The sequence below is a fragment of the Macrosteles quadrilineatus genome, unplaced genomic scaffold (assembly GCF_028750875.1).
Source record: "Macrosteles quadrilineatus isolate MER2022 unplaced genomic scaffold, UCM_ALF_1.0 Scaffold_1__1_contigs__length_201487025, whole genome shotgun sequence".
In the NCBI taxonomy this organism is placed as follows: domain Eukaryota; kingdom Metazoa; phylum Arthropoda; class Insecta; order Hemiptera; family Cicadellidae; genus Macrosteles; species Macrosteles quadrilineatus.
Window position 1 is genome coordinate 12,838,028 of NW_026542594.1, and position 15,001 is coordinate 12,853,028.

The 15,001-nt window shown below is 33.2% G+C and overlaps 1 protein-coding gene across 1 annotated transcript in view; it reads right to left on the reverse strand.

The window, feature by feature from the left end:
• Positions 1-10,302: 10,302 nt before the first annotated feature.
• Positions 10,303-15,001, reverse strand: part of LOC128994654 (uncharacterized) — a 43,865-nt gene continuing 39,166 nt past the window's right edge. The window contains exon 12 of the mRNA XM_054419349.1: positions 10,303-11,077. Coding sequence (XP_054275324.1) covers positions 10,499-11,077 — 579 coding nt within the window. The 3' untranslated portion in view covers positions 10,303-10,498. The remainder of the gene's footprint in view (positions 11,078-15,001) is intronic.

Below are 15,001 nucleotides of genomic sequence, written 5' to 3' on the forward strand. Positions count from 1 at the left end.
TACTTGTGACATACATTTTTTGTATATTAGAATATACATTTTCTTGTTGCATCATTGATTTGCAATATTTATTTTCCTAAATACTAAAATTAACTTTAAATGAAAGCGAAATGTTTAGTTATGTTCTTTTAGTTTGTTCTACGTTAACCTTTGCTACTTTTTTAAAGTGAGCTGCGCACTTTGACTTCCCAGCCAGCAGCTATCGTGCATACGCACTACAGCAATTAATTATTGCTGATTTCAGCTGTCTGCCGGGGTGCGACTAAAAGAATATAACATTCACGACGATTTGTTGGTGCTGAGAAAACAATATTTTAATTATACATTAAGAAACAAAAATATAAATGAAACACATTGATTTTATCTATAAATATATTGTTAAAAGGATTTGTTGTATTATGTTATTCAGCAAATCAACTCTTGAGTATTTATTTGTATGTGCATATCGGGTACCTACCAATTTAAGGCTCTTTACTATAGATGTGTCTTTTGCTGGTTTGGATGATATCCCGTGAAAGTCCTTCGTCCTTTCTGTTGTCAATCATCTGAACTTTTTCAACTTTACATTTGTTTACATCAAAATAGATGGCCGTGATATAATGTTGTTTAAATCCATACGAAAATGGGGTTATCGTTACAGTTGATGATTTTTTAGTAAATTCAAAAAAATATTGTAATGTTATTTGTATAAAATGTAAAGAAGAAAATCACACACGATAGATTTTGTGTATTTATTTATAAGATTCGCAATAGAAAATTGTCAAATAATTCAAATATATCACGGAGTTTGAAGTCACGAAGTGACGCTGGCCGCTAGTAGTACGTAAACTTAATTTGAAATTTAATAATTAGAAAATAGCCAAAAACTAAGCGAAAGTATTGTGTCTAAATATGTACGATTTTAATTTTTTGTTGTGTTACTTTTTGTAGGTTATATAGCTTTTGTTTGGAATTATGAAAATAAAATTATCCAGTATAACAAACGGCTATCGTTGAAATAATATATTGTCTTCAAAACAAATTAATTTTAATACAATGGGCAATGCTGCAAACTGAAGAAAAAAAGGTTAAATTAATTCCAATTCAGTGATTTGTCAGAACATGAAAATTCTATTTCTGCAGACTTAATAGGGTAAAGTAAAGATAAGTATGTTAATAATAATGTTGGCTATGAAGGTTGGATTGTAAAGCATTTCCAAACTAATTTGAACTAAAGTTGTAAAAATAACACCATATACGGTAGTATCGAGCAGTCTAGTCTGCAAATTAATAATATCCTTATTGCCTCCTTTGGCAGATAGTGACTGCATTACATTTTTTCAGTTGTTTTAAATTATTCAATAGACATACTTTACTTTATGCTTGTTTAATTTGGTTTCCATGGCCAACCACTTGATTTCTACTATATATATTTATAATACATCGTACAAATATACATTATTAATGAAAACGCTTGTTTTTCTGATATGTAAACGGTATTAATTAATTGTAAACAACGACATTGGAACTTTTGTTGTTTTAACTGAACATTAAAATAGTTGACCATTATCAAATAACAAACATTTCAAATGTTCAGACACGAGATCTTTTTGTCGTACTAGCGTGATGAATATTGTTTGTTTACTTTACCGTAGCTGTCTTAAGAAGATATTAATTTTTTTCGTGGTTTATACGATAAATCCAGAAGTCATAAATATTTATTTCTGTTGTGGAATTATGATTTTATTTCGTATTTAGTACATGGATCAAAACTCAGTAAGCAGAATCTTGAACTACATAAAACTCCTTTTTTATTACTAAATAGATAATCTTAATAGCGGTCAATAAATTGTTTATCATGTAAAATATTATTTAAAAATCATATAAAAAATAATGTAGTGGCAACACACCGTGTTATAAAACGAACCGCATATTATTAATTTTGAAGTACAAGCAAATATAAATTTACTTTTGATTTAAATAATTGTGATTGAATATTACCGCACTATTATGCTGGATAATGTGAGTTTACCACACCTTAAAACATATGACAAGGGCTGTAGTTAGGGGTATATACTGCTGCCAAGCAATTTTAAAATTATATTTATATTAATTTATTTAGGCTATGAAGGTTCAATCATAAGCAATCACAAAATTATTCTCCATAAGTATAACTTAAAGGCAATTGACTGCGATTTCACTAGGTTGTAGAAACGTAGCAATAAACTATATTTTTCTTCTTTTTCGATAATCATAAAACTAAACATATTTGTGAAATCTTAAAATATTTGCATCACAATATGCAGACCAATGACTGCGTTTTATAAAAAATAGAGTAGAATGTAGTTTGCATTCTTTCCAAGGACTAATAGACCAATATCCGACCTTGCTGGATAATAATGTCATTATTAAATCAATCACGAGTGTTTTACATAAGGGAAACTCAGACCAGCTGATAGTAGCAGGTGTACATAGTTCAACACCTGGTCGATTACCTTCGTCATTATCATGATAATGATTGTCGTAGTTTAATGCAATTTGCTAACCTATCTTAAAGAGGTTTCGCTAAAAATGTCTTTAGAATTAATCTAAGGTATTTTACTGTACACCTGTTTGGAATTCTCTATGGAATGTTGATATTCCCATGTTTGATTATATTCGGCGTTTCACGACACTAACTATTGCATGTAATGTTTTGTTTTCTTGTTCATTTTCTCCCTTCAGCGGCTGTTTTGTGTTTCTTATTTTTAATATTTAGAAAATGTTATTAATTTATTCGTGAACATACCTATTCCTTAATAATATTCCTTAGAACACCTGCCCTTTCACATTATTAAAAATACTACGAGGTGTTAGCCCGTCCTACGTACGGGAATTCAGTAGTCAGTTAAAACCGTGTACAATTCAGATCAGCTAGTTTACACATATAAAGATAACGTTTCTCCATTCTGTTATCAGTTCCAATATCCTTGATAATTAAACCACCCTCATTGAATCAATGTACATCGTAATTCCCCATATTCATTTATTTATACTATAAAATATTCAGCGCCTCCAACCGTAACCACAACTAAACACACGCCAAACAACCTTTTTTAGATTTCATAAAAGGATGGTTAGTCTAAGTGCAGTATCCTAGGTCAATGATGACGTTGTTTTCAATCTATGTCATTCATCTGTATATCTTTGGATAACACCCGTCTGAGGTTGTGGTGGTAATTTAAAATCGTTTTTCAGGACCTAATCCAAACAAAGTTCAAGCATTCAAAAACATTGATTGTAAACAAAAAGCTGCCAAGATGAATTAAAACATGTAAAAATTGTGATTTTCCTACCCTTTCCAAAAAAGTTGAGCAGTAAAATAATTTGAATATCTTTTTTATTTAACTCGTGCACAGAGCCTCAACTTGTACACATCGATGGTGTTACTTATCTCGGTGGTCTACTAATCTTACTTATTTCCTATAATCAATGACAAAATCAGAGTAAACAACCTCATAGTTTTGTAGGGCATTTTTTTAATAACCAGCTGCTAATTAAAACAAATTATATTGCTCTAAAACAAATCGAAGATTACAAAGATTGCTTTAAAAAATAATTTGAACATCCTATACCCGGTTCAAACAGCCGTGGCACCTGACGGATTAGGAGACCCCATGGAAACCCTTGGAGTCTCCTAATCCCTCAGGTGCCACGGCTGTTTGAACCGGGTATAGTATTTTACTATGCATATTGAATTAATCTATCATCCTCTTACAGAAGAATTGAACGAATCAATGATTAGCATTACACATAGTATAAATACGTCAACCCTATGTATGTCTTTACATTTTTATCCAAATGCTGAATTTGTGACACAAAAGCTGAATGTTTACAGCTGTTATGTTAAGCAAATTATTTTATGCCAAAAGCTAGTTTAGAATCTTAGCGTCGGCTGCTAGACTTTAAAAAAATTAAAACTTAATAAAAAAAAAACTGGGACTCGAAACTAAAATTATGGCTTCGACATTCCCTAGTTCTCAAAATTATCTTTCTTTCAACTCAAAAATCATGAAAATCCGTCGAGTGGTTGATTCAGAATCGTGAAATAAAAAAAACACTGTTTCGTTTTAATATTATAGATTATTGTTATTTGAAAAAAAAAACTATTTATTTTAAATAACATGTTTTGTGTACATACATGGCCAAATTTTGTTGTTGATGGCTCACGAGAACGAAATGTTAAACAGAATACAATGGCACTATTGACAAATAGAACAGCTCACGGTTTATTCAAATTTGTTTCTATTTAATTATTGGCTTTAGCTGGTCCTAACCGAGTTCTAGCTCAGTCTCTATATTCGATGACAACTTAAAAAAAAAAAACACATTTACTAAGTATGCATATTTCAACTTTGTCATTGATTATGGAATTAAAGAAATATTCTATAACCGTAAGTTATGACAATTATGTTATTGATACATTTTAATGTTAAGAGTAAGACAATTCAATGTAGGTCATACTTTTTTATAAATTTTGTGGCTTTTTGTTTATAAATCCGAACTACTTAACAAGTGTTTGGATTAGGCTGAATATTACATCTTCCCGTTGCGAAGCACAGGTACAGAAGCTAGTTCTTATTATATTGTTGTTACATAAACTTGATTTGAGCTAGTCCTAAAGATGAGAAAGAAATTATGAAACAAAAATTATTTTTTTTTATTTACTAATAACTACTCGGTATAGGTTTTATGAGCAAATAATTGCCTGTTGGTGTTGGACGATGTATGCCTTTGTTGCTTTACAACGTCATAATAGAAAAAGTGTTCTAACATCTTCAATTGTTATTTTATTTATGAGCAGGAACATTATTGCCTCTTGTGTGTATATACGTGAGGTGAAAAATCAATAAAATTTGATGCAATATTGTTACTTAAACTTACTTAGATTTTCACAATATCAGTTTCTACTCGGTATTACAAGCCAAGAATCTACTGTACCGTGCCTTCAAGTACAAGAAACACTAACATCGCAGTACTGTTCTGAAACAGTGTACAAGGTTTGCAGGCGTCTTTGGGCTAACAATAATCTGATCAAATATCAATATCATAAATTTACTAAGAACTTATCCCAATAGGCATATTCTTAAACATTATATTCCAAATAATATTTAGTTACCTTCAAATCTTAAACCTTCCTACGTTGTAACATGATATGTTTTATTCAAAATTAAATAAAAATAACATTTTATTTTAGGCCCATTTCAATTTTAATATTTTACAGAAGAAAATTAAAATATTATTACTTGATTCTCATTAGTAATTTAGTTATTATAAGCTGCATGCCATACAAAATTCATGTCACGTCATGTAAATACTTTCAGGTTAAAGATAAATTTTTCCTAATACGCCTGCAGAAAAAGAGGATTGTATAATTTAAGAAAGGTAATATTTGTATCAAGAATGGTTATTAAAAAGTGTAATTTAGTGATTAACTTAACTTTAGAATGCCTACATTTGAGAAAGCATAATTGAAGATATCGTTTACAAATGTAGACCTACATAATTTCAAAATCAATATCTCAATACTAAGACTTGACATTAATATCAATGTCTAAGGATTCTAGGGTGTCCCGGTTAGTTAAACTTACCATTACCTAAAAAGGTTTCTCGGTCATATTGTTTGAGTATTTATTGCATATGCCTTACTACTGGAGCACTCATAAAGTAACATGTTCAGTGAAAATAAGATTAGGTAGATGTAGAATCTTACCGTTTTAAATCCCATAGTAGTTCAACTATCGGTTTTAATGTAGCCTATTTATACGTAATTTCTTTTAGGTTTGTTATTTTAGGTTTGAAAAAAAATACGACTACCAAGTAACGTCTTATTCCAGGGAACTGTTATTAGCAAGATGCTACCTAGTTAGCCGTTCTAAAATGAAATGCTCCAGACAGGCAATGAAGGTATTTAAACGTTGATGTTGATAGAAGGTTGTTTTAAACCCGATACAAAGCAGTAAAGCGTTGGGACTTTAGACATAAAACCAGATGGTAAATGTTTTCAAATCACTAAAGACTTATTAGCATGTACTGTAATACTGAATTTAATTGAACGTGTTTGCAAATTTGGCCTTGGTTAAGGGCATTGGGTGTTTGATCCCCAGAGAAAAATGTTTAGTTTTTCCCTTATGTGTTCCTCGTAGATGTAAAAATTGGTTCTCATAGAGTTAACATTAAGTGGAAGTTTAAATATATTACAAATCTCCATCTAGAAACTTCCATAACCAGCTTAGTCTGCAGGGTTGTTTTGAAGGTGGTGTTTTTGGTTTCTTCTTTGGAATCACATAGCTATTGGTTGCTATCTGTGAGTTTGGAAACTTAAGTTTAATATAGATAAAATAAGCTGATTTACTTTCTGTACCAGTTCACAGTAAGGAAACATGTGTCACGTTCAAGCTGGAAAGTGACCACATTCGAAGAAGAATAATGTTAAAATAAGTTAACGTTGTGGCCTAGGTGTTCTGGGAACTAAATACTACAGTTAACTGGCAATTTCAATAAGTATCAGGAGAATAAAGCCAAACAAGTAACCAATCCTCAAACATCAAGTCTTATTTGCTTAATTTCTGTGTGATTCTTAGAACTCACTCAACATTAGAAACATTAAAGATTGAACTACATTACGAGATTTAATTTTCCCGAGTTAATTCATTCCTTCCTCCGTGGTATCATTGTAATGAGATCAGTGTGTCAGAAAGTAGAGAATGGGAATGAAAGGCATTCGGTGATTATAGGAAGTGAAATGAAGGGACAATGACAGCCAAACGTCCCTAACCGGACATTGAGGCGTAGTGGATATCATCCGTGTGGCCGTGCACTAGTTGTGAGACCTACATCTCTACACCTGATAACCACCTACACACACACACACCTACAACACGCACGCCATGTACACAGCTAACCGTCACTGAATATCACAATTTGTCCGCTTACATTCTTTGAAAATACAGTCCTGAAAATTGACAGGACATTTTGAAAATATCGCCCTTTATACTTAAAGGACGATCTATGAGAGAACCTACAACGAAAAGATTTTGTTGTGTTGTAGAATGGGCTGTTTCTATTAAATTTAGGAACAGACAAACTACAATTTGAAGGATCTGATTAGTTCATTACTTTAAAAAGGTTTTTATACATCCAATGACGGATAGAGATGTTTATTAGGATATATTTTACAGCTAAAGACAGCTCAAATTTACGTACTGTAATGTAACCATAAATGTTAAGTGTAAGTTTTCCTGTTTGCACTATGCGATTTCGCAGTTTTCCTATTACCACCATTTTCAGCTATAGGGTTGATATAAAATTGCTTTTTTCCAATTTACTCAACTATTTTAACAACCGAATTCTTCAAAATTGATTGTTCGTATTATGTTGATGGACATGTCGGATGAGTTCGTAATTGTGTGTAAAGGGTTGCAAAACCTGTAAATTTTATAAAATATTAACTCAATAACAAATAAGAATTTTATAACGAAAATATTACTTTCTGGAGTAAGAGTTCATTATAGTTAACAGTAATACGATATATGCTGGTTTTATTATAGTTCATCACCTTTTTGCTTTGAACATAAACAACATCTTTAGCATTTTATCAGATATTAAATCATAAATTTACCCTAAAAGTAAGCTATCCATAATTCACAATAATGACATATGTAGCAACGTTTGGTTACACAACTATGCATTCTGTATTTTGTTAATAATGCAACTTTAACATTATGCATAATTTATATCAACTGTTGACTAAATGGGGTTTTTATTACCTGTCATGCAGTTCCAAAAGTTACAATAGTGTTACATGTTTCGGCGAGATTCCATCGTCAGACACTTCAGTCCAGGGAACTAAATACGTTGAATCCGCTTGATTAGCTTCGTTGGTTTTTAAATGCGAACACTAGTTATTAGTCAACACAGGACAAGGACAAATATGACATCAATTTATTGTTGTATGAAAATAAGGCCTATCACGGCCTATCTCTGTTCCTGCTCGCGTACCGGCAATGTTGTGTTTCTGGGATCCAACACAATAATCCATACAAACATTATTTATGTCATATCTCTACGTGTGGTGTGTTGACCATGTGTTCGTATACAAAAAAAACAACGAAGCTAATCAAGCGGATTCAATGTATTTATTCCCTGGACTGAAGTGTCTGACGATGGCATCTCGCCGAAATATGTAAAAATATTGTCATTTTGGAACTGCATGACAGGTTATAAAAATCTATTTAGTTATTATTGCAGTTTTGGGGCTATCACAATGAATTATAATCAAACTTTTGTTCGAAAATACATAAACAATACGTCACACATTTTTACAAAACAGTTACTAGTGTTAAAGTATAAACTAAAAAAGAGCATGTAACTAGATGAAATTTAATTTATTTGTCAATTAAGATCTCGAAAAATATTTATAACTTTTAGTGAAGAGCGTTTGTGCTAAATATTTCCTATGTGAGAGTAGTGAGAGTATACCTTCAGTGCCAGCCACAATGGGTTATATTCTGTGGCTTAGCGGATGAACAGTGGCAAAAAACTAGAAAGCGTTTAGTATAGACGGAGAGGAGTGACCACGTATGTGACACGGAGATTCGTGAGTGTAGAAAATGTTGTGAGTGGAGTGGCCATACAAGAAATAGGTTTTACATCGTATAATTTCACTTAAACATATCAGGGTTCAGTTCCAATGATTCGCTGGATTATTGATTTCACACGAACGTGATCAATGATACTAACGTATAGGTGTGCGGCAGATAACAGTTTAGGGGACTTCGAGTTGAAAATATAGAAAACGACCTCAGCACAGCAATCCTGTAGACTATCAAAATATTCATTTGTCTGATAAATAACATGGACATTTTAAATTAACAGTTTTTTTTATTTACTCCTCAACTATTAAAAGCATAACAGCACTTGAACATAGTAAATTATTTGTTTTCTTGATCTACAAAATTATTTATTTAATGCTAAGAAATTTGTATATTTTAGGTAAAAAAATTGGGAAACGAATGTTTACCCCAAAACCCCTGTTTCCATCATAGACTGGTTTTATTTTAAATTCCATTCTGGTTCGTACAGATAATTTTGAAATTTTCTCCGTACTAACCTTAAATCCTAAAATAACGCTTTAAAAATACGATAGTATACTTTTTGTTAAGTTCTACAAGATGGTTTCAATGAAAATTAGGAATTATTTTCATAAACTAAGTTTACAAATTTAAAAACTGTTTTTTTATATTTTAAATTCCATCATACTCTTTTCTCATGACCCGATTTCGCTGGTTCGCGAATACATTAAAATGTATCCAGCTTAATCAGAACAGCAGTTTCTTTGCACATCACAATAGAGTTTTTCCAGACATCCAGACAAAACCTACACATAGGCGTTGCAAACACAACAGTAACAGTTTTAAAACTTGCCAAACCTTAAGGCAAACCAAATGCCTCGCAAAGAAATATTACGCGTATATATATATCTTTAGTATATTTTATCCTATTATAAACTAAAATAAAAGATGTATAGATCTATCAGGCATAGCCCTGTGGTAAAATTTAAAGCCACTTTTCCACCGTTTAAAATTAGCTTAAAACTACTTCACCATTACGTTATACCGGTTGGCATTTTTATTAACAACGGCGCTCTTGTGTTTTTCGTCAAACGCTGAGAAATGAGGACACTAATGCGTTACCAACACAAACATACACACAAACATACAGAAAAAATACGGAATTGAGCTAAAGCATTTACTACGCCAAATAAAGCAATATACAGCTAACATAAGAATTTAAAATACTTGTTTTTGTCATCAAATTGTATTATATCGTATTTGCGAGTCCTTATCGAGCATGGATTGTGCCGTCGGTAATTACAATTTATATTTGCTGAATTCCAAAGATGAACCAAACGCTTCTATTATTTATAGTGATATTTATTGATATCAATGCATTAAGTCAATCAACAAACGTATATCTCCCCAGGCCCCCTTGGGTGGGTGGTGGCTTATTAGCATACGGATTGGAAGGTATAAGTCTCGGGGGAATGTTGTTATTACTGGATCATTTTAATTGAGTATTGTTAATAGTTAATTGGCGATATATAGCGTTGTATTTGTATCTATGCAGCCTAAATGTAGCAGATACATCTTAGAGGGTATGTGGGTAGGTCTGTTAAAAAGTTATATCATAGCCATACAGTAGATGATTTTAGTTTATTTATTATTTTGTAATACCCATTTTATTGGGGTTTAGTTCAAGATAGAGTTTAGTTAAACAACAGCGTTTAACTGTTAAGCTACGAGTAACGTAAGATGTATAACTCACCAAACCGTGGCTCAGCATTACGTAAAGAACAAGTTCTGGTCTGTAAGTTAATCAGAGCGAATTCTAACGATTTGGTGTATGAATAAAAATGGACAATTATCGGTAAATTAAAATCTTATATCGGTATATTTACAGGCAGAGATAAGGGGTTAGATTAATAACTGTGTTCATAGTGACCGCGATGACTGGCCCTATGCAGCGCGTCTAGATGATGGTGCTTGGCAGCAACGACCTCGTGAGTGTCTGCCAGGTATCCGGACTTGAGCACCACGGGCTTGGCGAGGGGTCCATGGTAAGGTGCCACATGATAGGAGTGTCCATGGTCGGCACCGTAGTCTGAGGCGTATCTGCCATTGTAGTGGTCACCGTAGCCTCCATGAGCCTTGGCCTTGGCTACGGCGGCGAAATGCTCAGCCTTAGCAGCGGCCACCTCGTGAGTGTCTGCGATGTGTCCGTCATGCAGGACGTGTGGGATGGCGGTGGGACCGTGGTACCTGATGTCTCCATGATGACCGTCATAAGAGCCACTGTATTCCTGGCCATTACCGTATCCGTAGTCTCCTCCGTAGTGAGATTCCTTGGCTAGAGCGGCGAGATGAGCGTTCTTGGCTGCTGCTACTTCATGGGTGTCTGCCAGGTAGCCGTTGTGGAGGACGACAGGCTTGGCGGTGGGACCGTGGTAATAGCTGCAGTACACGCTGTTGGTGTACAGAGCAGCAAAGAGAACGATAGCCTGTAGAATACGTTTCAAGGTTAACAATAACATCTGGCTTGACAAAAAAATCAACATTCTCTGAAGCAGCCGCAGTAGGCAGTCCATCTAGGTAGACGGACCGAAGATCCTAGGGTTAAAATTGACCTGAGAATTGTTTACCTGTTTTGGCGAGGCTTGACCGAAGATCCCAGCACCATGAGGGGTCGAGCGGGGACCTTCAGTCAAGCCTCGCTCCTGGGATCTTCATCGAGTTTGATGAGGGTTGACAAGGGGCGCCGATAACACCTCACACCATGGGTCACTTACATTTTGCAGTAATTTAAAATAAAATATTAAGTAATGGTTGGGGGCCATGGGAAGGCCAGCAGTCAGTTTATTTATATGACTTGGAGTAATATGCCAACAATTACAAACAAAAATATGTTACTTTGACAGATCCCTCATTGATTATGAGCAGATTATGCAATTATTTATTTTATAGGTCTTAGCTTAGTATTATTAGTAGCGGCGAATATGAAGGAAATCCTCGTAGACTTTTTCGCGATAATTGTGCAACCAACCAATCACGCAAACATTGATCATAAAAGAGTAGAGAATTATTTCCTTATGTGGGTAGTTCCATAGATGAAACATACTCCCTTAGTAGATTTCTCAACCTTATGGAACAGCTGAAGCCAATTTTATACTTCTGTTCTGTGCAAATGTGTGTCATTTGCCATCACTGTATACCTGGCTGCGTGAGTCATCAGCCCCAACCCTGGTCCGTCGGTTATCACCCCTCGAGGCCTGAGCCTTCTTAAAACTCCCCATAAGATTATTTCATAAATGCAGTCACCAAAGTAGAGTTAAGACCCCAGAATTTTTTTTGAATCAGTAATGAATTAAAAATAAGATTGTCTTTAAAAACTGCTTTAATGACATCTTAAATAAATATTACGTGAATACAGGGTGAACAACTTAACCACCATTGCTATCTAAGACACTATTAGATTTAGGGAAAACATCAAAGGGAACTTCAACTATTTTCTTGTGACATACAAAAGTATGAATTCCACTTTTTAAAAATCACCAGTATTTTCCAATATGGAGGTTAACTTTAAAATTACTTATTAGACAACTTGTAACCTATTTTATGATGATTTTAGAATGTAAATGCAATTTAAAACGTTTTAGTAGCTGCATTTTTTCCATAAAGCTACTTGTTTAGGAGTTACAGCGTGTTACATTTGGAAAAGAGTGGCTTTTTGTGAACATTCTGCATGATGTAGTTCATATAAGAATAAGATGATAAAATACAGGGAGATTCATAAGATATTTGAAGTCTAGTTGTCATTTTTTGTGGCTATTTTGTAAAAACCTTAAGGAATAATTTTATGATCTTTTTAGAATGTATATGCAATTTTCAAATTTAAGACTAATTTATTCTTTGCATTTCTTCTCAAAGCTTACTCGTTCAGGAGCTATCATGCAGAATGTACCAAAAAGCCACTTTTCCCAAAATGTAACACACTGTACCTTCTAAACGTAGCTTTATAGACGAAATTCAACTAATGAAAACGTTTTTAAAATTACAGTCTAAACTCGTCATAAAATACAAGGTGTTCCATAAGAAATTTGTAAGTTACCTGCCATATTGAAAATATCAGCCATTAAAAAAAGAAATTCATATTCTTGTATGTTGTAAGATAAAAGTTGGAGTTCCCCATACAATGTTTGTTGCCCTGTATATTCGCAGAATATTAAACACTGAAACTGTGGTTATTAAGGTAATATTTCAAGTATTTTAATGAAATTTAATCTTATAGATGCACCATGTACTGTGCCAAATGTCATTTCTATATTATCTATTGTGATAACTAATCTTAGGCCCTATAAGGAATATTCAAATAGTTTAAAATACCTTGACATAGATAGGCCTATTCTGTTTCACTTGCTATTATGTGAACTTTTTTTGCGTCTTTTTTAGCCGAACAAGATGGTAAAATTAATTTTCACAATTCATAGTTGTAACTGGAGTTAGCCTATAACCATTAATTTAATATACAAACAAATATAAGTACAACTATATAGTTGTGACACATAGGAACGGTCAAGGCAGGAATTCCGGGAACTCTGACCCTACTGGTGGCAAATAGTAGGACACCGTTCGATGCACTGTATATGTCGTGTTTGTTTACAATTCATTTCTTGTTGTTTCAGTCATTTAAACCCCCGTTTAACCAAATAAAACTATATAATCATAATTAATAAATCATCCTCTAGTTATATTCAATTCAAATTCAATTCAATCTATCTTTATTCATTCATCAATACAAGAAAATAACAATTGACAATTAATATACATTACATAGAATACAAGACATAGTTATAACCAATACAAATTGAGAATGAATAGTTAGGTTCCACATTTTCTCGTGTTGAGGAACCATTACAATCTAAAAGACGTACTGGAGAACAAAAACAAATAATACAATCCTCATAAGGTGTCAGTCTGTGGTCACGGAGGTAAAGGTGCGGTAAGTACATATATAAGTGGTATATGCAATTGTAGCAACTCTACTCAATACCAGTGTGTGTGAATCGGTCTCCAATCTCACTTCATGTGTTTTCAAATCGACGCAACTGCTATTTTATGGTAAAATTATCAAATTCAAAATGCATATCGCTATATTTTAGGTCTATAATCGGATGGTAGAAATGAGTAGTCACGTGACATTTGTTAATAAGTTCAACAACTAAAAAATAACAATTAATTGTTAATTAGGTTGTTTTAGGGCAGTTGGCCCCCATTAAAACTGCCAGAATTTGTCACTGTGCGTGTAAACTAGATGTTCTGAACTATTCCGTTTTACTTGAATACTCGATTCCCGTACGTAGGACGGGCCAACGGCTCGTTTTATTAAAAATCTAAATACACATTCCAGGATATAATGTTATTATATTAGCCCCAGAGTTACTATTTCTGTGACATAATTTTAAACTTTTAAGACGGATGTGAACATAAAATGTATTTGCATAATAACTGTATAGTATGTAATTAATATTAAATATTAAGTTTACTGAATACGCGTTTGTTACGTTATAAATAGTTTACAAGTATAACGAAAACCCAAAAGACTGATTTTCGTGGGAAAAACACATGCTGGGAAGAAAATTATCTGTAATTTCAACTAAATATATTTAAAAACGAATTGTGTTCAATTTTTTCAGTTTTAATTTCGTGCGGTTATGCTTTTGCAGTTTTATAAAGTTATACGCTATATAAATTTAATCATAGTCTGGGTGCTAAAAAATGACACATAGACTGTTATTTTGTTGTCTGTTTAAAACAAATATATTAGTTTAGTTTAATAATTATGGTTTAAGACTAGCAGGAAAACAAAGTGTTAGTCTAAGATTTGCAATACAAATCATATATCACGGATGTGAGCTTGGAACTAATTATGAAGGAGGATATAGACAGATAGTCATAGCTAGTCCCAGCGGTTCTCCGCCACTGGCAGGTAGAGGTGGAGGCCCGAGTGCTGTATACCTGTTTTTCGAGGCTTGACTGAAGATCCCAGGACTAATGAGGGCTAAGGAGGGGATCCTGGGTCAAGCATCGCCAAAATATTTTACGACCGACCCTTGATTGGGCTACCCTGGGATCTTCAGTCCTACAATCGTCCATCTAATGGAACCTTAAGAAAATAAAAGTTTATATTACGTAGTTCAATTGTAAATACCAATTTTCAATGAAAACGTCATTCAACAATAAAGTTAAAGCAGTTTTTCAAATTGTATTAGAATCTTTCTTCAATCTTTACTCAAAAGTCTGTATTTCTGTAAATGGGAATAAGGAGGTTATAACTCCTACCTATAGGATAATATCATTTTATAATATATCGGGTGTCCCATAATAGTCCCCCCTGGTTAATTCTGAGCGGCTGCAAATATTCCAAC